The sequence below is a fragment of the Pseudochaenichthys georgianus genome, chromosome 6 (assembly GCF_902827115.2).
Source record: "Pseudochaenichthys georgianus chromosome 6, fPseGeo1.2, whole genome shotgun sequence".
NCBI lineage: Eukaryota > Metazoa > Chordata > Actinopteri > Perciformes > Channichthyidae > Pseudochaenichthys > Pseudochaenichthys georgianus.
The window spans coordinates 28,601,159-28,626,697 of record NC_047508.1 but is presented as its reverse complement, the minus strand read 5'-3'; the positions used below and the strand labels follow the sequence as shown (position 1 = coordinate 28,626,697).

Sequence of the window (25,539 nt, the reverse complement as noted above, 5' to 3'; positions counted from 1 at the left end):
AATACTTTCAGATTATATTTTTATTTCATTCTGAGCAAGCATGATGTCCACTGATAGATGATCTACAAAAACACTTGAGACAAAATGCCCCTGATATAAAATGGATTTATTAGCAAGAGGTAACTGGGAAACATATTTGTGTACTGTATATTTGTCGTTATTATCATAATCATAATGTATATTTTCTTGTTGTCTTTTCATTTTCTTTCTTACAAAACTGAATATTTTTAAGGTGTGGAAACATGAGGGTTGAAAGATAATTTTCATACCACTGGGTATTGCTAACAGCAAAATGTTTATTTGTTTATATACCTTATAAGAGTATGTGCATGTATAAGTGTATACAGTATAAGTATATAGTATTATTCTGTCTGTGAAGGTGTTGCATGCCTGCCACATGAGCTTCAAAAGTGTACTGTAAATACATAGTAAAAATACATACAAATATTCACAGAATAAGCACTACGTTACTATATTCCTGCGAACAGAAATGGTTATAGACAGGATTACAGTATCAATGCAAAACACTTTGAAGTTATCTCCTACCTCTAAGTCATGGTTTCAAACCCACACTGTTTTAGCGTATCATGTTTAAGCTTGAGATACAACTTTCTTTTTTTGAAAGGATTACACGGTTCCACATTGAGAAATATGCAGGGTTGCATGTACAAAATATACATCACATCTCAGTGAGGTGAACAACAAAGTACAAAATACTTTCCCATGTTCATATAAAGAGCAGGTAACTCTCTTATACTACTACAAAAATAGTGTTTGAATGCTGCAGGCAGAGGTCATTCACATACGTTTTTATCATAAGTTTTAAACAGCAATGCATATAACAGAGTGATATACAGTCACGTCCCACAATCACTGGAACAGCAAAAAGGACAGATTGTCTTTTAATTACAGAAGAGCAACAACCTTTACTCTACACAAGTATCGCCAAACCTGAAGGTACAACACTTTCCACCGCATGTGATCTTTTTTTATGAGTTAAACTAAATACCAAGAAACATGAAATTATTTGAGCATAGGTAGAACTCACTGTACTGTATACTTTATGTTTATTTTAAGTGTAAAGCTAAATTCTGATGATGAATGCTTCACCTTTAATCACAGCTATCAAAATAAATGTAACTTTTCCTTATCGCTGTGTGTTGTCACACAGATTATAAGTAAATTGAGGTGAGTTTGTTCATCTTGTGTGACAAAAGGCTTAGATGGAGAGTGTGACTTTACAACAAATTAAAAAAAAACACTGAAAAACTTGTTAATTTTAGGTTAGTGAAGACATGTATCTTAAAGCAGAGGTTCCCAATTCCTTCCCTGGGGAACAAATAAGCGTTCTGATGCTGCAAAAAACAATAAATGATCCGTTTTGCATTTTTCTTCCCCAACATGGACTCACCATCTTTATATGGATTTGTAGACGTGCTAGTAGCATGGCTTTAGATATCTTTCAACTTCATTTTGATTGATATTTTACTAACTATTGACTCCTGTCTTTTGTGATCACTAGACTTTTTTTCTGGTGCCACCAGAAAATGCACATATTTTTGTTTTCTAGTGAAAAGTCTCAATTACTATTGGTTGGATTGCCAGGAAACATTGTACTACTTAGGATGAATTAAAAATAACTTTGGTGGTCCACTGACTTTTCATCTAGCGCTATCCTCAAGTTAAACAATAAGTTGGTCCATTATGTTATGATGAAAAACAAAAAAACATCCCTACCAGCCTCACTTTTATAAGTATCTAGGTTTAACCACTGGTCTACAACGACACTGTCAGTATGAAAACAGTCCGCAGTGCCACAGATTGGTTGGGAACCTCTGACTCTAGAGTACTGAGCAGAAATGAAGAAAACAAATCCCAGTTATTTTGGTTTGGGAAGCACAGAGACATTAATGCTTCAGGTACCTTGCTGTCATCACCACTGATCATTGTGCCTTATCTTTAAATACAGTTGTATTCTCTGTGCTCTTTTACCTGATTTGATACACTTACATTTTTACAATGCTACATTGGTTGCAGAGAAACTCAGTCATAGATAAAACTCAAGCAAAGAGAACAACAGCTGGCAGCAGGAGTGCTCAGAAAGTGCAAAGTCAACACATTACGAGATGATGCAAAATAATGTCATTGGTCACTAAGAAGACACAGTTGTGCGCAACCAAAGGGACCTCTGTTATTATGCTTAAAATACCCTAAAAATAAAATGAAAAGCAGGTGGCAACTGTAACAAACAAAAAATATAGACTGAAAGGTTTTGTGTTGTCAAACAACCTTAAACATCTACTGTACAGAAGAGCAAATATCTTAAACATGTACAACTATACAAAAGGTAATGTGTATGTTTACTGATGTGTAATATTAACAGAGATGTGTAATATTAACTTCCCCTTCAGTTCGGCACTTTGGGCTCAATTCTGAGTGAGGCTTCGTACATGCTCTCTTCATCCAGAACAAAACTATTATCCAGTAGATACTGGGCTACCTGCAACAGAAAAAAAAGTGTTTAAGAAATATTCTTGTATTGAAATTTAGCTTTACAATTTTCAAACATCACAAAATAGATAAGGAAGCCAATATTGTTCATTTTCCAATCGGTTTTATTATTTTTGTTGGTTTGTGACCTCTTTAATAGAAAAAACATGACTACACATGACATATCATCACTAGTAGCACATGTCTAAAGGTAAAGACCAGGTTGACTAATAAGTCATTTTACCCCCCTTTTTAAAATAATTTTTATAGTGCGGAAGAAAACTGCGGAAGAGGATTAGGGCCACATTCATTTCTTTTTGGGAGGATTTGAAAAAAATATGTTTTTTTTTGTTCTGAGAAAAAAGTCAGAATTCTGACTTTTTTCTCAGAACAAAAAAAAAATCTGACTTCAAAGTCAGAATTCTGAGAAAAAAATCAGAATTCGGAGATTCTTTTTTTTTTCAAATCCTCCCAAAAAAAATCATGTGGCCCTAATCCTCGTCCGTATAAAACTACCCAGCTTTTTAAAGAAAAAAAAAGAATGGTTCAGTAAGAACAAATTAATGTAATTTTGTGTGCTATAATATTTGTTCCTGATTTCATATTCTGTTCATTTGTTTGCCTTTTTCTTGGTAATTATGGGATAAGTTATTCCTTCAGGCCACTGAAAAGTATTTAAATAAAACAAACTAAGTACGATACATTTCTTTTGAGTTGAACTGGCCACAATAGTCTTTACGAACTGTGTAGAAGGCTTGCATGTAAACATGATTGACTTACCTTTGGTTGCAGGTCAATCTTGTATGCTGTTTGCTGAAACTGCCTGATTTCTCTGATGATGTGAGAAATCTGAAAAAACACAAGAATAAGGATGTGAAATTCTGACCGTAAAACACACCCTTGCGCCAAGTCTCTAATATGATTAGACATCTCACCATTCTCATCTTTGAGAAGTTGACCAAGTTGTCTTCGGTGTAGTTCGGCGTTCCCTCCTCAATGAAAGCCAGGTCGGTGAGGTACATCCCCAGATATGGCACACAGGGAGGATCACAACTGGTGAGGAAAAAAAACACTGTACACTTATACTGCACGCTTGCTTTGTTGATCCAGAACAACACTGTGTCTCACTCACTTCTTTAAAGCCTCTCTCAGGTTTTTGAACCTCCCCTCTGATGAGACCAGCTTCTGCAGCTTGTCAATCAATGCTTTTGTCTGAAAGAAAAGGTTGTCAAGAACACAATTAATGAGAACATTAGGCACATTATAAGGAAAAATCATAAGGCACATTACATAGGAAGATACACACCTGCTTGGAAACCTTGAGCCAGGTCTTCTTGAGGCGGAAGACAGAGCTGCGGTTGAGGGACGAGGTGATCTCCAGCACGGCGTTGTAGTTGTGGAGGCAGCGACAGATGTCCGCCACAGCCACCCATTTCTCTAAGACCACCACCCGAGTGACCACGTCGTCACAGCGCAGGATCTCTGTGGCAATTAGGTTGCTTATCTTGCAGGGCAAAGAGAGAAACAAATGGTTTACAATCACTAAACGTTACAGAGTATGATTTGTATCGGGGGCTTGTTGATTGTAACATACATCATTGAAGTGCTTTGTTGTTCTCATGATGTACGGCGTCTTCTCATTTTTGTCATTCTTCATCCAGCCTTGTCCAAAGAACTCTCTGTTGATAGATGAACAAAAAGGAAAACACTGAATTGGTCCGTGTGTTTTTCTTGGCCACAGACACGTGCGACTGAGATGTGATGACACTCACTCATATGGGATGACCTTAAACACCAGGTGGTCCAGCAGAGTGAGCTGTTCTGCGATCTCCAACGCAGAGTGACTCTCAATGGCCTCCACCTTCCCTTCTCCAATCTGGGAGGAAACAAAACAGCCCAAAAATAACTATAAATGTACTGAGCAATTTATCACAAGTGGCAGGCAAGTGAATCACAGACAATGCTCAAAAATGAATTTGATGTTGGTAAATAACATCAAAATGCCCATGCGGGATGCTTTTTTCCTAAATGCACAACAAGAATAATGAGAAGCAAACGTATCTAATGGCCTGTATCTTAAATATTCTTAGTACTTTGCAACGGTTCACAAAAGTTGTATTTTTCACTTTTCATAGAACAGAATTAGACAGAAAACCATAGAATTTTACTTTATCTGCACAATTCAACCTTTTAGTTAATGTTGATGAGAGCTTAATCCAAGCAACAGAAAATAGTTGATGAATTAACTTTGCAAGAAAAAAATCCCTTAGATGTTCTGCTTCCTTATTCTCAACTGGGAATGTTTTCCCATGGGACTTTAAGATCTAACTTTTTATTGAGGAAATAATATCTGGTTAATCAATAATGAAAATAAGCAGCTCTAACATGAAAGTGCTCTACTCCATCATAACCCCACATTGTGCTACTACATATCTTGCCTCGTGCAGCTCAAAATGGCTCCACATGTATCAACAGCAGCTACTGACTTCACTCACCAGTTGTGTTACGTCTTTAAGGGTGATCTGATTGTCACCGTGATCTTCCTGAGTTAGAGTCCTGTCAGACGATAACAGTGAAGGTCAAACTCTGAAGTATGAACAGTACAATGAAGGGATTACATAATGAATTGTAGTCACAAAACAGTACCTGATGATGTTGGCTGCTGCTTTCCTCTCCTGGGTCAACAGCTCAGGGTCATGCATCACTTCCTCCAGGAACACAATAGCTTTAGTCTTCAGCTCATTGTTATTATCAAAATCCTGGAGGGCACAGACAGCACATTTGTAAACTTAAAAATGGTATATTTGTCATAAATCATCAAGTTGTGACATGTTTTGCTTATATAAAATAATTCTACTCTTTAGTGAGACAATTATTATTTTTCTCAGATCCTTTTTTCATTTTTCTAACTACTTCTTTACCCAATGTTGACAACATAAGTACATTTCAGCATTCCTCAAAGAAGGAGCTCTGTTCGCAATATATATGATGTACTATTTGATCTAACTGGCAGTAATGCAATGTTGCAATTCAAATTAGTTTTGCAAATCAAGTTACTAAAAATAAATTATGAGATGTATTTACAATTATGTAATACTTCACTATTAAGCAGCTGTTCATGTGATTGAGAGTTTTACCGGAGAGTGTTTGGACACCCAGTGCCTCAGGACATTCAGGACTCTGTTGGTCGCTGCTCGTCTGATCACAAACTCTTTGTCTCCATTTCTCTGGTCTGTTGGGAAACCTGCATACAACAAATAAAGTGAGATTTTACATGAAGCTCTCATCACTATGAAATATAATACATGCACATTTGGCAACAAAATATGGATCCATTACTCTGATATGAGCCTGGTTATGTTAAACTGGAGCTAAGACGCAATGGTAAAGTAAATAGTTGTGTTTACCAGTACTAGCGAGGGACATCCGTCGATATTTTTCCTTGGTAGGTGTGCCCTCATTGGCTCCAGCTGTAGCAATAGCGAAGGCGGAGGCGGCAGACAGGGCACTGCGGTTGTTATCCATCTCTCGACATGAGGACATCACCATGCCATTGTTGTAGGAAAACAGAGAGAACTCTACAGGGCGTGAAGGAGAAAATAACCATGTGAAAACTTGGTAGATATAGATTTAGGTGATAAGCAAATGAAAATGGTGGTCAGTTTGGGGAGAGTTGTAAAAGATGATCGTCTACTCAAATGAGCAGGGAGCTGTTGGTGAACTATTATTTATGTCACTGACTATATAACTGACTGTTTACTGCAGTATGACCTGTTTCTTGTTTCAAATCTTCCACTAGGGGGCACTACAGGCCCACACACCAGTTCCCCTCCAGACTTTCCTTTACAAGAGGCTTTGATATTCAAGATGGTTGCAGCTAAATATAGCCACCAAATATCAGCATAACAGAGGAATCAACAGATTCTCTGCAGTCTGCTATGTTTAAATCCTGGGAACATAGACGGATCAGAAGCAGCTAAGAACCCTGCACCATGTGAGACATTCACTGCTTCACACTTTCAGATAATGCTTTAATTCACTCAATAGATTCATTTAAAATCTATTGTGTGATTTAGTCAGAAGGTTTAGAAGGCACAGATAATCTTGGCTCCAGTGAAACTGCCTCATTACTGGGGGGCGGCAGGAAAACACGCTCCTGATGTAGTTGCTATGACACAAGTTTCCCTTACACCTACGGAAGCCAAGCATTGGATTTCCTCACATGATCATTACCACTGATGACCAATTTCTATCTCATATGAATAACGCTTTGCACCAGAAATTGTAAGAACTTTACCATAAAAAGAGATCTAAACCTTTGTATTCCAATATTCATCTTTTGTGGCCTTTTGACAAACCAAAGACTATTTCAGATACAAGCTTTGTTCATACAATGTAGCCTGTTGCTGTGGTCAAACAAAACAGTGAAGATGGCTCTAAGAAGAGTGCAATTGGCTGGTGAATTGGATTGGTTGTGTAAAGAGTGGAATATGACATTACCACACATGTTTAGGACACAAAGTACCTGAGTTTTTGCCTTTGATGTTTTTCGGGGTGGTAGGTGACTTGATGGGAGAGGCTTCTGTGTCCCCGTCATCACTCTGGTTCGGATCGTTGTCACCTTCTTCTCGAACAGAGAGATCTGTATCATAACACCATTTCACAGATCAATGAAAACATGATTCCTGCAAGTCAAAATTGGGATTATGTGCTGATGATTAGCTCCTCTTGACTTACCTTGTTTGCTCACTGTGGTGTCCTCCACCTTGTCCTTCTTGTCCTCCCCCTCATCAGAGATTTTGCTCGAGACAGGGCTGGACACGTACAGTTTGTTGATGTCTAAGGTGGTCTTGCTGAATGGTGACATGGTTGAGTACATGCTTGCATAGCCATTTGAGGAGCAGCTGAGGGCAGCCAGGTCAAGAGCTTTGCCCCCAGTAATGATGGGGATGTTGAGGGACAGCTTGCGCCGGCGATTTGGTGATGAATTCTTGGTCATAGCGAGAGGAGGAGGGGAGGAGAACTTCCTGCTTGCCCTGGGGGAGCTGGGAGGCTCTCCATACAGGAGTTTACTGTTCTGACTGCTGGCAAAGAATAACTCCAGGGACCTGCATTAAGGGAGGATATATGCATTTGAATTTAGTAACACAGGAATATGTTTCTTTGATAGTTGGTAACCATTCTCTGTTTTAAGAGCTTAGCTAAATACACAACACCTCTTTAATAATTTATGCCAACCAAGTCAGCACAGCAGCAAGAAGTTTCTTTGCAGCCGCGTCTCGTCGGTTTAGAGCAGAATACAAGCTGTAGTGTTGCAGAAAACCTCTCCCACTCCCTGCCACCCTCCTGGCGACCTCGCGGGTTCCCATAAATAGTACAGCGAGTGATAGTGCGCATGGCCACTGCTGACAAAGGCAGCCAAGTGTAGGTGTCTCACAGTGACATGACAAGCGCCATGGAGAGCATGCTGCAGGGCGTGGGCATGGGGGGCTCCCCGTGATCTGAACCCCACAGTGGGGCCCTCGCTGTAGGCCTGCAGAGCGGCGAGATTGGCCCCATCGAACACTCCGTCAATATCTCACAATATGGATCTTTTGCAGAAAAGGAGAGAGGGAGGGAGGGGAGGGGAGGGTGGGGTCCTGCAGCACCGAGGTTGGTTGCCATAGAGCGACAGAGCCCGGTTGAGACACTCCCAGACAGGCAGTAAAAGACTGGACCCAATTACTGCGTTCGACCACCGAGCACATAAATACACACACACACACCGTGATAGTGGAGCATCCTAAAGCCTACCTTCCTCAACTACTCAATCTCTGTGCTTACATTTACCAACAAAACTCAACAGTTGAACATGCAAAGCTTTGTAAAAATGTACCTTATTATTATGTAAAACAGGAATACATGAAAAAATATATCAGCCTTATTGCTATAAATGGAGGAAACTAGTTATGTAGCTGCAGTTAAACCTGCATGCTCCTTGGCTACTGCACTTCCTCTCGTTGATGACATGACAATCTTATCTTAATGCAGAATTGTAAAGTGTAAAGCATGCCAAACATATCAAATAAGATGTTATTTTTTCGTTAATGCAGTCAACAAGCTTGCAACATTCAAATCTGTCCACATGTCACATGACTCACCTCGCAGGGATGGCACTGATGGGCTTCTTGTAGATGGTGATAAGCTTGTCTAGCACCACATCAGCGGTGGTAAACACGCGATAGGAGTGCAGGAAGGTGTTGAGGAAGTCGATGGAGAGGAAACGGAGGTCAGTCAGTCTCTCCAGCAGGCGCTCGACGCTGGCGTAGCGGATCTGTAGCACCTTGCAGGAGTTCATCATCTTGCTGAAGCGAATGTCTACATCATCGCAGTACAGACTTGAATCTGACCTGCTCAGAAAAACAACAATATTAGAAGTGAATTCTGAGAAAAGTAGAAGCTGCAAAGAGTTGCATATCAAAAATGTAGGGTTACTTGATCATCTGTGGCACTGTGACTTTGGAGTTGTCTTCGAAGGCGTTCATCATCAGCCCATTGCAGCGGATGTTGTCTATGCACTGTGGGACAGATGCAATAGAAGCAAACAGAGGAAATGTTAGTGAGTTCTGCAATGTGCAGCCTTTCTGCCAACATGCTCGGCCTCTCGTATGAATGCTAGATACTCTGATGCATGTTGACGTGCCTGGCTGATGTCACTGGTCCATGCAGACTTCTCCTGCCTGGAGGAGGCCACCAGGATGACTGTGAATGACTGGCTGTCCTTTGGCTCCACCACAATCTTGAAGTCCAGGTGCTCCATGTCCTGGCCGCTCTTGTCTGATTTGGCTTTGAACAAATACAAAGACATAACTAGAAGTCATTTCTTTATAAATACATTCTCATGAATAGTATAATAAGATTTTTTTTAAAGCATACAGTTTCAGTGTTTTTCCAATTGTATCTACATAAACTAATACCTACAGTAAGTGGTGGTCAATTTTACATTTTGTGCAGGAGCTTCTTTTTTAAATAGTTATTATGAAATATTAATACATATTGATACACTAGTACTTGATTGATTGATATGAATAAAACACTCACCCTCATCATCTGTTCCCTCAGGGTCCTCCAAAAGAGTGCAGTCTATAAGCGAGACTACTCCATTCTGGATACAACATACAAAATATACTTAGTTGCATGACTCCAACAACTGAACATGCTTTAACATTGAAGATACCAAACAATTTACACTGCTTTTCTGTCAAAATTAGATTTATAAATCCAAGTCCTTCAAATTAAAAGTACAGATGTGATGGTGAAAACAGCATTTTACATTCAAAGTTAACCATGTTATATATATTTATTTAAAGTTAATTTTGTTTACTCCTGTCAAAGTAACAAGCGTAAACTGCAAGGTATCATTAACTTAAACTCAAATTCTTAGCAAAAAAATAATCAATTATGTAAATATCTGTGCACAACTTAATTCCACTACCGCCAAGTGTCTATGAGAAATCAGACATTGCATTTCATTTCTAAAACATCTCAGAAGAAGAATGTTCTTGTTCTGACTTTAGGAGAGGTGTTTTTATTTGTTCTCATGTTGAACCCCAAACATCAATCGCCCTTTGTAATGTTGAGTAATGTGGAGTAATCATACGCCACCGCTCCATAACACACATCAAAGTGACATCAAGCAGCTGCTTTCATACGTGTACGATGTGTGTGTGTGTGTATGTGTATGTGTATGTGTATGTGTATGTGTATGTGTATGTGTATGTGTATGTGTATGTGTGTGTGTGTGTGTGTGTGTGTGTGTGTGTGTGTGTGTGTGTGTGTGTGTGTGTGCGCTCATGAGTGTGTCAGCGCCGGTCATCGCCACTGATAAAAGCCACGACATCACTAACCCTTGAGCTTTCATCTCCTGTCAGTTAATCCATTCAATTTAGCTCAGAGATTAATTTTTTTTGCGGTGCCTTAAAGGTTGTGTTTGAAATAAGGAGCAACTCCACTGCTAGCTCAGTAGCGCAGGCCCACCTTGGTGAGATGAAGCTTTCCCCCAGATCCTCTGGTGCAGATGATTACATGCTTGGAGAAGAGAAAGCACTGCCTCTCCCCCTCCTTCTTCAGAGACAGAGAGCCCAGTCGCCCACGGGTGATCTTGACCTTCTCGCTCATCGGCACCTGGATGAGAGACCCTGTATGTGGGAAAAAAAGAGCGTGTGTAAATAGAAGGAGGCAGGAGGAAGAGAGAGGGAGAAAGACACATATGCTAGTGGAAAAGAGGCAATGACAAGAAATGGAGGAAAATGGTTTAAAAAAACTGGTTGTATTGCTTCCTTTACATTTGAATACATGCAGAGTCACATGTCATTAAGTGCTAAGTGCTAAGTCACTAAGGATTAAATAATGTAATTTCTGTTTTCCCTCTGCTCACCCGTCGAGGCCTGTTGGGGACGTTTGACATTTACAGTCCCAGTTTCATCATCAGTTTGCCACTGAACAGTCTAATTACACTTGGAAATTAAAGACTCATGAGGAGTACATTTTTACCCAGAGAGAGAGGGATGAGCCTTTTTTTTGTAGGAATGATAATTTCCCCCTCAATACAGGGCTGAGGTGTGAGATCAGGCTGTCAGACAGGTAAGGAGGGACAGGAAATCCCCTCTGCTGAGATCCTGCTTTTCCTCGCTGGGATCTGAAGTACAGTACTTGAAGGCAGGAGTTACCTTGTCTTACAAACGTCTGGCTGGTGTCAAGAAGAATCTCACAGCCCTCTACGATCATGCGCTCTATTGCCAGGTTCTTCCTGATGTTCTCGGTCTCGCTTACTTCATCGTGCATGATTCTGGGGAAAAGAAACATTGAATCAATCTCATTCAATCTGTATTAAATCCAGTATAAAATGAGACACACAAATGAGAATAACCACAGGAATTCTTGCTGTTAATCTTATGACTTTAGCATGATTTGCATTTACAGTATCTGCCAATATTTGAACAAGATAAATGATATGTAAGAAAGTTAATAAAGTAATCCGAGTTGCCTTCAGTAATGCAAGTTGTACTCAATTTGACGTTATACAGTTAATATTTATTTTGGTTATACTACCGTTTGTGTGACTATTTGCTAGATTTAAATGTTCTATCTACAAATGTGGGGCATAACATAAAATGCACTCTTATTGGTTAGAAAACCTGACCAGTATGTTGTGAAAAGAAGTGTCGCTCAGTTGAAGTCTTGATTTAAATGTCTTTATACAAAAGTACCTGGAAAGCTCCTCCAGCTTGGATTTGGCGTAGTCCAGACTGGTTCTTTCTACATGTTCATGGGGTGTGTGGGCCAGGAGTTCGTGGAGTGTAAGAATGTAGCGAGGAATCTACAGAGACAGATAACATGGGAGTCACACTCAAAAATAAGAGCTCATTTTCATACATAGATGTAAGAACAACACAAAGTTACCCACACAGGAATAAACAAGGGCCAATGTGCACGTACACTAATGAGAAGTAGATCAGTGGAGAGCACAATCTACACTCATCAGCTAAATGTATTATCAACACAGCACAGCCTGCAGTAGGCCCCAGCTGAGTGGACTGTCGGGAAACTGCGTGACTTGCCAGAAAGGAGCCGTTATTAAAGCCTGAGCTCCAAAACACAACCGCTTTTTATAGACATGAAAAACATTACAGGGGTATTCGGAGCTAAAGCAGACAAATGCCTGCTGTCTCTCTTCTTGATCAGTGATGCTACAATATGGGACATCGCTCAGGGAGCCAATGAGGGCTCAACAAGGAGGCGGGTCTTTGAAGCCAAGTGCCGACTGTGCCATAGTTGCCGAACAGAAGCCGGCACACATGACGGAAAATATTCCTTTGTTTGAAGTGGAAACTAGTCAAATTGTTTACAATTATTATTTAATCCTATGTGGGTAGTACAAAACAACACACTACCATTCATCAACCACATTGCAAATGACATCTACTGTGGGACTACAGATGTATCTTTGGGTCTTTTTTCTTGAGCCTTAGAAAAGAAACCGTCTTTAACTGTGCTTTTTACAGTTGGGCACCTCAAGTTAATTGCAATTAGGTAAATAACTTAATGATATGCTTTTAAGGCAACACATAACACCTGAAAATGAATACATTAAACTCGATGTAATAGAGGTCTAGATGCGGGCAATTCAATGTCTGAATTTAGGATAATCAGCAGGTCATCAGTGAATATACAATATATCATGAAGGCGTTGAATGAGAAGTGGGTTTATAAACGAAAATAAATTAAGAGTCAAAGATGCTTCAGAAGAGAGCAGGATAAATTGGCTATATACATTGAAACTTGTAGACGAGAACACCTGTGCTATTTTGGGAGTCATCGCAGAATCAAGTTATACGTTTTGTATGTTGGTCGAGGGGCTTCCCTTTCATTTACATTTGGATCACAGACAGGGTCTTAAAAATACATCTAGCTTAGAATAGGCCAAACACAAAGTGGCCAACTGCTTTACCGACAGCTACAACTGGGTTTCATTGGCATAGCTATATCAAACTAGTACTACGTTGGTGATTTATACGGCCCAAGGGGAACATTATGGGGGTAACACTATATGGAGGGAAGAACTTGGCCCAGAATGGCTGCGAGAGCTTAGTATTAATGACAGAACCTGGCTCCAGGCTGCAGCTCTGCAGCAAACAAATGGGTCTGCCTTTATTGCTTGTGTATATCAGTGAGACAAATTAGCTCACCTGGAACATGGGGTAGGTGAGGAAGGTCTCCAGAGTCCTCTCCTCACAGTCGGGTTTGGCCTCATACTGCTTCAGCAGCTTGTCAAAGTCTCTGTTCTGCTTGCAGTGAGCGAGGATCTGCAGGCTGTACTGGTGGTTCCTCACAAACTCCTGGTAGATGTTCAGCATGGGCAGCAGGATGTCAAACAGGTCGGCTATAGAGAGATTAATAACGACAAACTGTTACAACATCGAACAGTGGTCACATTATAGAAAAAGTAATGAAAACCTTTGAAACTTTTCTTACCCAGCACTAATGTTGGCCAACTCGCTATTCTGGCTTTCAGCCCCTGGTAGAATATCTGATGTAGAAACATGATAGTTTCACTGAAAAAAGAAAGAACAGATATTAATTTTTTCTCAAACAAATGCAGAGTGTTTGTTCATAGTTCTACCATCTTCCAGTGATAAAGAAAATTCCTGACACCAGGCAGTGTGTAGGTTTTGAGAATTAGCGTGCCTGGATGAGTGTATGTGTGTATTTTGAAAAGGCCAATGAGGGTGGGTGCCAATTACTGTCTTTATTATATTATCTGTGTTCCTGGAAAGATTTATCTGAATGGACACAAAACTCAATCTGGTGCCATGAACACAAATCTTGTAATTGCAGTTTACATGGTGAGAAATGAAATGTCTTTATAGTAATATACCTGTAGATATTCTGTTTATATACTGAGGTTGAAATAAAGTAAGCATCATTTAGTCTTAATGTCACCTTTAAATGTTACTATACTTATATATAAAGTAGACTTTAGAAACTTAGACTTGAAATCATTATGTATTGAATGTGTTTCCTTCTTTATAAAACATTTGAAGGATTTATATTAAAATCTTTACATTTTCCATATCAATCAGTCCATTTAGCCAGCTAGCAGTCTACTATTCATGCTGTTTGTTGGTACAGTCTAATGTTACGTTTCTTGGAGTTTTTTTAATTACTGCCACCAATTGGCAATCAGTGGAATAGCAGATGTGCACAAGAAATAAACAAAGCAAGCATCAACCTGTAATTGTTCTGTAGGACAAAAAGATCAGACTGATACGCAGAGTGAAGCAGGTAGGACCCAAATGCAGATAGCACTTGATAATACCTTTATTTCAAGGACTTAATTATACTTGGACAGACAAAACACTCTACGGTGAACTAGGTCACAAACAAAAGAAGAACCAACACTGAACACAGGAAGAGACAAGACTAAATACAGGGAGGGGTACTCACAAGACGAGAAACAGCCGGGCAGGGGAGGAGAAACACAAGGGCCACAGGTGAACACAATCAGATAACTAGACACACCAGGGAAACTAACGACAGGAGGAAAAACACAGGGAAAAGGACCAGACAATAACCCAGGAGGAAAACATGACAGAGAGAACAGCAAAAACACCCAAACCTAGACATAGAAATGTGACATGACATGATAATCGTGACAGAACCCCCTCCTCAAGGGACGGATTCTAGACGTCCCTAAACACCAAAACAAAAATCCAACAACGTCCAGCAGGGTGGGTGGAGGGGGTCCGGAGGACGGCCCGGGGGCAAGGCAGAGTTCGAGGAGGGGCGAAGACCACAGCGGGCGAACTCAGGGGACCGGGCTCGAGGGCGAAGACCGGACAGCTCCGGAGGCCGGGCAGGAGCCGGAGCCGGAGCCGGTGGGACAGGTGTCGGCAAGATTCCCCACGGAAGAGGACACAGGGCCAGCAGGACCCCCGGCAGAAGAGCAGTCTGCGGGACCTCAAACGGCTCAGGACATGAAGTTGGCAGGACTCCCGGCAGAAGAGTAGTCTGCAGGACCACCAACGGCACAGGACATGAGGTTGGCAGGACCCCCGGCAGAAGAGTAGTCTGCGGGACCTCCAACGGCACAGGACATAGGGTTGGCAGTACCCCCAGCGGAACTTCCAACGGCACAGGACATAGGGTTGGCAGGACCCCCGGCAGAAGAGCAGTCTGCGGGACCTCCAACGGCACAGGACATAGGGTTGGCAGGACCCCCGGCAGAAGAGCAGTCTGCGGGACCTCCAACGGCTCAGGACATGGAGTTGGCAGGACCCCCAGCGGAACCTCCAACGACACTTGAGTAGGGACTTGAGTGGGAACTCGAGAGGAGACTTGAGAGGTGACTCGGGTAGGAACTTGAGAGGGGACTCGAGAGGGAACTTGAGAGGGGACTCGAGATGGGACCTGAGAGGGGACCCGAGATGGGACCTGAGAGGGGACTCGAGATGGGACTCGAGAGAGGGCTCGAGAGGGAACTCGAGAGGAAACTTGAGAGTTGACTCGATAAGGGACTCGAGAGGGGACCTGAGAGGGGACTAGAGAGGGGACTAGAGAGGGTACTTGAGAGGGAACTCGAGAGGGAACTTGAGAGGAGACTCGGGTAGGAACTTGAGAGGGGACTCGAGAGGGAACTTGAGAGGGGACTCGAGATGGGACCTGAGAGGGGACCTGAGAGGGGACCCGAGAGGGCTTGAGAAGGAACTCGAGAGGGAACTCGAGAGGGAGCTCGAGAGGGGACTGGAGAGGGGACTCGAGAGGAGACATGAGAGGGGACTCGAGAGGAGACTTGAGAGGAGACTTGAGAGGGGACTCAAGAGGGAACTGGAGAGGAGACTTGAGAGAAGACTTGAGAGGGAAGTCGAGAGGGGACTTGAGAGGGGACTTGAGAGGGGTCTTGAGGAGGGGACTCGAGAAGAAACTCGAGAGGGGACTAGAGAGGAAACTTGAGAGGGGACACGTGTCGGTCGGTACGCCGACAGGACACGGGGAGCTGGCATCGGCTGGAGAGCCAACAGGAGACGGGGTGCTGGAGTCGGCCGGTACGCCGACAGGACACGGGGAGCTGGCGTCGGCTGGAGAGCCAACAGGAGACGGGGTGCTGGAGTCGGCCGGTACGCCGACAGGACTCGGGGAGCTGGCATCGGCTGAACAGCCAACTGGAGACGAGGAGCTGGAGTCGGCCGGTACGCCGTAAGGCCTCGGGGAGCTGGCGTTGGCCGGTAAGCCAGTCCTGGAGCCGAAACTGGAATCGGGACCATGGGTACTGGAGCCGGTACTGGAGCCAGAACCATGGCTGCTGGGGCCGGAACCATGGCTGTGTGGGCCGGTTCCGTAGCCGGAACCATGGCTGCTGGGCACGGAACCATGGCTGTGTGGGCCGATACTGGAGCATGGAGCCATGGCTGCTGGGGCCTGTACTGGGGCTGGAGCCATGGCTCTTGGGACTTGGGCTGCTAGCTTGGCCTTGCGACTCCTTCTCTTAGCAGCCGCCTGAATACTCCGTGGACCTCCATAAGCCAGACAAGTTCCAGAATACGACTCCTGGACAGGAACAGGAACTGGGGCAGAAGCATGGGTTGACTTCAGACGGAACCCAGCAAGGCGTATGGTACCAGGTTGGGAATTGGGAGACAGGGAGCTAGCATGCCTGGGGCTAGCAGGCCGGGAATCACACACCGGGAGGATCTTTGAAATCCAGCCAGGTAAGAACTTTCCTGGTTTCTCTCTAGCCATCTGGCACGCCTCCGACAACACAGCCTCTCGCTGCTGAACTCCGGGTGCTCTCTTCCATCGATCCGAGCAGTTAGCCAAAAAAAAGGAAAAATTCAATAATTCCAGCTCGAACGGATCTGCTGGGCCCATTTCTTGTTTGGTGCTTTCTGATACGCAGAGTGAAGCAGGTAGGACCCAAACGCAGATAGCACTTGATAATACCTTTATTTCAAGGACTTAATTATACTTGGACAGACCAAACACTCTACGGTGAACTAGGTTACAAACAAAAGAAGCACCAACACTGAACACAGGAAGAGACAAGACTAAATACAGGGAGAGGTAATCACAAGACGAGAAACAGCCGGGCAGGGGAGGAGAAACACAAGGGCCACAGGTGAACACAATCAGACAATTAGACACACCAGGGAAACTAACGACAGGAGGAAAAACACAGGGAAAAGGACCAGACAATAACCCAGGAGGAAAACATGACAGAGAGAACAGCAAAAACACCCAAACCTAGACATAGAAATGTGACATGACATGATAATCGTGACACAGACCTGTTTAGGAAAATGCTGCTGACATCATCATGGGTGATGGGCGGTTTCTTGGAGCTGGCGGCCATGCGGAGCGGCCTCAGGAAGTTGTTCACCAGGATGTGAAGCTGCTGGACGTACTCGGCCTCTGAGTCCAACATGCTGAACACCACCTGGTTCCTCTTCCTCATGCTCTCTGCGTGTGGTGAGCGGATGTAATCTTGGATGATTGTCTTCCACTTCCTCCTGCAGATCCAGCCTCGCAGGAAGCTCTGGACCTGACATTTTAAAGGTAGTGGTTAATTCCCCCAAAATCTTAGAATGCTCTTAAAATAAAGCAACGGGTTTGAATCATGTGATGTACCTTTTTGATTTTCTTGATTTCTGAGTCGTCATCGGTGGGGGTTGTTGCAGGGCTGGTGTTGATCTTCTCGTTGTCCTTGAGATGTCCAGAGATCTGGTAACCAACAGAAAGACTAATCATTCCCACTCACGCTCTTCTTCTCCTCACTTACTGTAGTGGCATGTAAACAAAGTGACGGAGTCAACAGGACAGGACCTGTGAGCACTGTCAACACTGAGGCATTAGCCTGACTAAACTAGCTGTGTTCACTTGGCTGCTACCTCAGCATCAATATTTAATTACATTGGTAATTTAAATTCAATATGTACCAAACTGTCCTGCATGTTGACAAGAGGTATGCAGGCTGCTGGCAATACAAATAGACAGACTACAGCCACCTTGAACTAAATGTCTCCATTTACTTTGCAGAACGTGAGAGAGTTAATTGTCATTGCATTTCATAGAAGAGATGCAATATAAAGCCGTGTTCATGCATATTCAGCACATCATTTAACTTCAAGCATCACATTTGCACATTAAAGTAACATGACTATTTGATCTGAAGAATACAGCACTATTGGAGGTATTGTTTCTGAGAGGAGATGCAAAGTGGAGTGTGGTTGGCCTGAACACGTTTCTCTCTGCTTCCATTTCTGTCCTCTCACACTACTTTATACACATACGAGAGAAACGTAACAATAATCAGCATAATCCATCATTTCCCCACTGGTTCAGCTGTTATTTGTTGAGGATGAGAAGTGAGAACGGGACACAGATACATTTCAGAAAGGAATGAGTGTGCGTTGCGGGAAGAAGTGGTAATTCAGTGTTATTGTGCCAGTTCAGGAAGTCTATTTACAGCAGGTCTGACTGATATCGTGAGAGGCTGCCGCACATTTGTCTATGGAACAACAATCTTGCTATTCTTGATTATTATGGTTTGGTCAAAGAGGACAAAATCTTGGATATTTCAATAGTAAAATGTCCGCCATCTGAAGGCTAAAATAAATGCAGAGCTACCTGTGTCGGTTTAGCTATCATTACATGTTACTTGTTAGACGCTTTAATCCAAAGCGATTTACATACTTAATACTGTGGGCAATCCCCACAGGAGCAATTTGGGGTGAAGTGTCATCTATACCCCAGTGTTAAACTGGTTCCAACTACTATTTACTTCTCATATGTATACGTATTTAAATATACAAAATAACATATTATTTTACCCATTGAATAATAAAATAGCTGGCTTTTGGAAATACCACTGAAGGTTTAACAAAGGGAAAATACATGTTGATGGGCCAAATGATTTCTTATCATTATCAAGATAATAAAAGTGATAAAACATTAGAAAGCTACTGTCAAAAATCTAAAAGGCTTTCCAGGCCTATTAGCATTAACTTTTGAGACTATCCCTCACTTCAATTTAGGCTTCAATATGAAATCATGGGTAACATTTAAACCTGTAAAGAAACAGTAAAGCTTCCTCCTGAACTGCACAATAAATATGGTGAGGAATGGAGAAAAGTCATCTACATCAGGAAAATCCTGCTGGTTTGTCGACTAGTAATTCCTTTTCATACTAGACAGACATCAATCACCTAGATAATGAAGAAAGATGTAAGATAATTAGCCAAGGTCTAAAATTATTACCAGCATCTTTTTTCTTTGATTTCTAAACAGATATATAGACATCGGGATGGACAGCAGGCATCTTATCACTGTTAAGGATTAATTAAGCTGATAGTATCTATCAAGAACAATGTATTTAACCAAGGCAAAACTCTGAGAAGAAGAGCCATTATGTTTTGGCAAAAATTATGTCAGTTGGCGAGGGACAGGGGATTGAATACCACTTCAAAATGTGTAAGCTGTGTCTGCTCAAACCGACTAATGAATTTTGTTTACATCCCTATTCCTCCGCGTAAAGGCATCACAGTGAGTATTACCTCTGACTTAAGCCTTTCAATCTCTATTTCCCCATCTTCTATCTGTTGTCGAAGTTGCTTAGCAACTGTTTTCTCCGTCTCCACAATCTGAAGCAGATGAAGATACTTCTGCATGAGGGTCTCATGCTCGTTGGCCAAGTTTCTGTAACTGTAACACATGAACACACACACAGTTTTGTATTGTAACGAGTGATACATTTCCCATCAGTGTACGTAGTTTTATCTTACATCAGAGCAATCAGGTTTTTCTTGTGAACAAAGCATTTTTCTGTCATAACTCATATTTTAACCCCACTTATGAAACTATAGCAACATCTCCTAGACGAAGCAGTCCAGGATTACTTACAGTACTCGCTACTGGCTAATTAAACTTCTACATGCCATGTCTGCACATTTCTCTGTTGAGAGCCTTTACCTGGCGTGTGATATCGCAGCCACCCATTCATCACAGTCCTTTACGTCTTCTGTGCGTAACTCGAGCGCCTTTTGGTTTTCATGGGTGAAGCTAACAGTGAAATAGTACTGAAACAAACAAGGGGGAGGGGAATACGTGTTATAAACAACAGGGCTATCCTTAACCTGACATGTTATATGTCCTGCACAGAAAGGAACATTCATTATTGCATAGCTTCTAGATAAATCTATTATATACATATAGCTTAACTGAAGCTTCTCCACCGCTTTTGTCTTTGTGTTTGTTCCACTGCCTCACAGCTGCCGACATCAAGCGAGTGATTTAAAACCACACAGGGCCTGGGGAAGCCACATCTTCCTCGCCCACCAGTGCAATTGATGGCTCTCGCTGAGGGAAGCCTCCCCCAGCTCAGTTCTTGGGATGTCTCTGGTTCCCAGGAGGAAATGCCATAAGACGTGGAGGATCGAGCCACGGCCAATTACATAACTGTGCAATACCTGTTTCCTAGCAACTGAAGCTCAATTGAAAATAATGTATTATTATTGTTTTTATTATTAGCATTTTAAATGTTTCTATTAGTTAGGACATTTACTTAAGTTTCAGAAATTAAGCATGGGACATTAATAGGGTAATATTTTCAGTTTTCAAATTGTATAATTTTGGAATTTCCTCTTATGTAAGGAGCTTACTAAATACTGAATACTTTTGCTTTTGATACTAAAAAGCACTTTTAGGGTTAATACTTGATTATTTTTGTAATCACTGTCAATTTTGAAGAATATTGCTCTTTTTTTCTAAGATTCAACACTCAAGCTATCACTGTAAAATGACACAATGGAGTTACTATTTTAAAAAGAAACAAACATTGCCTTTAAATCTAAAGTGATGTGATTTTTTGTTTTTGCGAAGGGGGCAAGTATAGGTTTAACCCAAAAATAAGTGTTTAAACTGCTACTAAAACTATCTTACAAATAGGGAAAGTTATTCTTTGATAGTAAGGAAAGATTCAATTTACCTTGAATTTCAAATAAAACATTTCTAGGTTTTATATGATTAAAAAAAGGCATTTTGCATTAGATCTAGGATACATAAAACATACTGTATATTTTCTTTTCAAACGCAACCAAGAACTCAGAAAGTGAGCCTTGATAAAACTCCCAGAAGTGAAATGTCATCTTTCTGTGGACTCTTTGTGCCGTGCTGACGGAGAACAGACTCTAATCTTTGGCCTGCAGATGTTCAACAGGCGCCTATCAACCTGCAACTGATCCTTATTCATGGGTGACTGCTCCTCCATCTTCACATTCATTAGGTATTCACCCTACCGTCAAAGAAAATCTATTCCTGGCAGAGAGGCATGCATGTTGTTGTAGTTTTCCCTCATGATCTCTGTGCGCTGAGTGTCTGGTGTGAGGCGATGTTAAGCTCTCTGTCTGCTTCATGTTTATGGCTGAGTCATGCACCTTTAAAATCATTTCTGATCTTAACAGGAGATATATGAGATTGATAAATCATTGATAAAATCATATGGATCCATGAGTGTCCTTTGCCCCTACATCTATTTTCTCTTGTTATGCAACACCCACTTGTCAGTCTGGCTTTGCAGTGAACGTGAGAGAGAGGGTAAATAATTCATTAAACATAAGAAGTATTCTTACATCTTGTTTAATTGTTACTAACTGATAAACAGTTCAGTTTTATTGCAGCAGTACTGTAAAAGGACTGTTGAATCATAAAATATAATCTATGCAATATATTCCCTGCAGAACTAAGTGTTTGCATTACTCTTGCATCTACTTCAACTTTTATGAGAAGCTTGAGCTTGAACATTAACCTTTCCATATCAACACCACCAGGACATCAGCCATTAATGGTCAATCTTTGTCAGATCTTTAGATTTAGTGTACAATTTGTACCAAATCAACCATCTATTGCTCCTGGAGCTTCCGATGTTATTGGTCAAAGAGCTGCTGTTTCCCGGAGAGAGCGAGCTGTGTTTTTCTATAAATGGACACTGACCCCTCCAAGGTACTGCAAGGAACACATTTAGCCCAGAGAGCGCTCGCATTAATAGGAGAGATGCGACACACTACTTCTCTCCTCTCCGTTACCCCGCCTTTCTCAACTGCATCATTCTTTAGGATGCAAATAAGAGTTGCCATAGAAACCTCAGGCTCATAGGCATTATCATTTTCACAGTAACTGCATTTGAGGATAAATATAATGTAGGGATTATGGTGGATTGCTAGAACGTTTGCACAGAATCATAAATCCAGGTGAGGATACGAGATAGAGGGGATGTTTTCTTACTCTTATTCGTCCTTGTTAAGGATGTTGGTTTGTTTACAATGAGAGGTAACTCTTCAGCAGCCTGTCATATCAGTCGCATTAGGCATTCATTATTCGTGCACCTCCCAGGGCTTTCGCTCTGTGCTAACAGGGTTCTCAGAACAAAGCGCATCAAGCATTTTCGCTCAAGTTGGTCATGAATTCAGTCCATCAGGCTTTCACATTTAATACAGCACAATGCGGAGGAAACAACACTGCTGACAAAAAAGAAATAGAACGAATCAAAATGATTTCGGGGAGATTTTTTTCAGAGCCTTTAAAGCAACTGTGAGAGCAGAACATTAGCCAGTGTGTTGCATTCTGCTTCGTCAGCACAAAGGCAGCTGTTCACAGGAAGAGCCTGGACTCACTTTGGACTGCAGCCCTGCCGACAGAGTCAGGCACAGAGCCTGGAGAGAGGAGAGGAGCGCCAGTGGCAGTGAAGCAGTATGTTCCTCGACTGTTAAATTCATAATAACAATGTCAACAGACATGGCAACCTTCCTGTTCCCCACTTTGATTTTTAGCTGAGTTGAGAATCATTTAAAGGAGATATTTTAAGTTCAAGTGGATACTTCATTTGCAGATATGATTTAAGTGTATCCTGCAACATGTATCTGCAAAACACCAACTATGTGTGATTGAGTCTTAATTAAGTATACCACCTATAAGAAGGGGTAAAACAATTACCATGTATACGAAAATGCAAAATTTCAGAAAAATACAGATTCATTTTTTCAGGTCATCTAGATCAGAGCTGATTTATCACTGGCACCCTGCTGTTTCTTCTGCTTCAGCTGTAATTTCATCACTTGGCCACAAGATGGAAACCCTGAGGCAACAACTTTTATTTATTTATTTTGTTGCATGTTTTATTGGAAGGAGCATTAGATATATCACTCCACCCGTCAAAAAAAATGATGACTTAAAGTCAAAAGCAACACATGTGACCGACCAGGATGCAAATGAAAGGCCCTGGTAAAAGAAGAAATCCCTTTACATTCTCTGCTCCACTGAAAACTATGCCACTAATAATAACAGAAGGAAATAAACAAAAAGGCGATCATGCTCGGGTTTGGTGCAACCTAGAGCAAACCACTGCAGAGCCCAGTGCCAGGGCTGCTGGGATATAATTAGGTGTTAATATTGTTACCTCATCATTAATGCCATGCATGGATTACATAACGTGCAATACAGCAATCTGGAACCTCGTGCTATTCTGCTGCGCTGGATCTGAGGTCATGATGCGATTGGATAGAAGAAGAAAATACGCATAAGAAAAAAAACTGCTTTGTTCGCGACTAAAATAGTTCAAAGGCGTGTGCGGCGCAGGAGCAAATGTTACACTCAGTGTTGCACCTCGTCAATATTTTAACACGAAGCCTGAAAAACAATAAACCAGAGCGAGAAAGAGAGAGAGAGAGAGAGAGAGAGAGAGAGAGGGAGAGAGAGTTTGTGTACGCGTGCATGTTTGTGTGTGCGTGTGCGTATGTGCGTGCGTGTGTGTGTGTGTGTGCACGCACGCTCTCCATACCTGCTTTTCCAAACTCTCCTTAGCTGACTGTGAAGGTTTCGGTGAAGGCGCCCTGTCGCATATGCATCCCTCCAACAGGTATAATCCCGAGGGTCTCGAGCTGGACTCGTTCTCAAAATAAAAGAGCATATTCTGTAACAAAGCAAACCACTTCGCGTGCCATTTCGTGTTGTCTGAGCTCTTTTTGCTCAAGCACCCTCGTCTTGTACCATCCTTTTTCGCCAAAAGCCCCAGGTAGGTGACATGACCATCATTAAGTCGTATTCCCTTCTGCATTTTGACGAGACGACTTCAGCTGCGCAAGGTGGATCGCTCGTTACATCCTTCTGAAGTCGCTGCAGGGGGGAAATAATATCAAGAAAGACAAGATGTTGACTTTCTGAATGCGGACCAGTAGCAGGCTTGTCCACTCTGTCCGACGCATTCACCGTGTTGGCATTTGAGTAAAAAGAGAGGAACGAAACGAGCAGCACAAGTCCAGCATCCTAAAATCTTTTGTCATACTCCGAGGGCTTTGAAGGTCCACATTATCCGATAGAAAAAGACGAAAAGGAGGGGGGCGAAAAAAACAGTCTAAACAACGCAAGATGAGAGGGAAAGGGGTTCGGGGTTCGTCCTTTTCTCACATGAAATCTCCAGAAAGCAGCAGGCTTGGTGCTGAGCTAGGCAGTGCTCGGTGAAGTCACATGACGCATGCTTGGGAAAGCAGATTTTAGGACCTTGGACAGGGACGTTGCAACAAGATGCAAGCTTACAGCATTTAGTACTTAGGATACAAGAGAAAAACTGAGCAATGAAAAATATTCAAGAGATACATTTCTTTTTTTATTCAAATCAGCCATTTAGGATTTACCCATTTTTCTTTAACCATTTAGCACATTATTCTCGACAAAACTAAGCAATCAATGAAGATATTTTGAGTTTTTGAGATGGTTACATAAAACACAACATTTCTTCAATCTCAGGAGACATCTTGTTTTGGTGAAGTTCAGCACCAGATAACAATATTGTTTGTCCACAACTTAAACAATAACTTAAATCAACCTCACATTAAATTCTAGAATCACTTTCTGACAATTTCAGAGCTTTGAGCAGCATTCGACAGTCCTTTTTCACCTCGGATCCGGTCATAAACCTTGCAATCTTTCTTTTTGAGTCACATTTCAAGGTCAAGAATGAACTTCCATGATTAAAACAAGTAAAGATAAGAACACAATTGTTATCCACTCAACATTAAGGACCACACCACTTACATACAACCAACTAAAGATTATAACTACTTCACATTACTGCCAACTATTTATACAATGATGAGGTTCTAAGGTTTAATTCAGTTATACATTATGTAATAAATCATAAGAATTATACTGCACAATTAATCAACAACTCTGATGAAATTAGAAAGTGTTCACTGAAATGAAATAACAATAACACTAAGTCTTGATTTTCAAATACATTTTCCGTGGTCACACATGAATGATCACAGGTGTTACTAATATTAATAATGTATCTCTTTTGCTAAAGTGTTCCACTGAGCCAGAATGATTTAAAAAAAAAAACACCCCATTTCTAGAATTGAATCCTCCTGTTTATTCTTTTATTAATTTATTTTATGACACACATGGCTCTGTCATTAAACATACCTTACTTAAAAATGTCTTTCTTATACAATTACTTATAGGACC

The 25,539-nt window shown here is 41.6% G+C and overlaps 1 protein-coding gene across 1 annotated transcript; it reads right to left on the bottom strand.

Annotated features, from left to right (window-relative positions):
- Nucleotides 1-2: 2 nt before the first annotated feature.
- Nucleotides 3-24,525, bottom strand: rasgrf1 (Ras protein specific guanine nucleotide releasing factor 1). Its single transcript, XM_034085293.1, has 27 exons — nt 23,855-24,525; nt 19,993-20,099; nt 19,578-19,725; nt 17,653-17,745; nt 17,313-17,566; nt 13,504-13,583; nt 13,218-13,411; nt 11,739-11,848; nt 11,199-11,317; nt 10,507-10,667; nt 9,571-9,634; nt 9,173-9,315; nt 8,965-9,047; nt 8,631-8,879; nt 7,228-7,598; nt 7,016-7,132; nt 5,898-6,068; nt 5,628-5,734; nt 5,137-5,249; nt 4,986-5,046; nt 4,263-4,366; nt 4,085-4,169; nt 3,797-3,994; nt 3,623-3,702; nt 3,426-3,543; nt 3,271-3,339; nt 3-2,500 (listed from the first exon to the last, which is right to left on the bottom strand). Exons 1-27 carry the CDS (start codon nt 24,128-24,130, stop codon nt 2,408-2,410), a joined length of 3,768 nt encoding a protein of 1,255 aa, XP_033941184.1. The 5' UTR covers nt 24,131-24,525; the 3' UTR covers nt 3-2,407.
- Between the last annotated feature and the right edge of the window lie 1,014 nt (nt 24,526-25,539).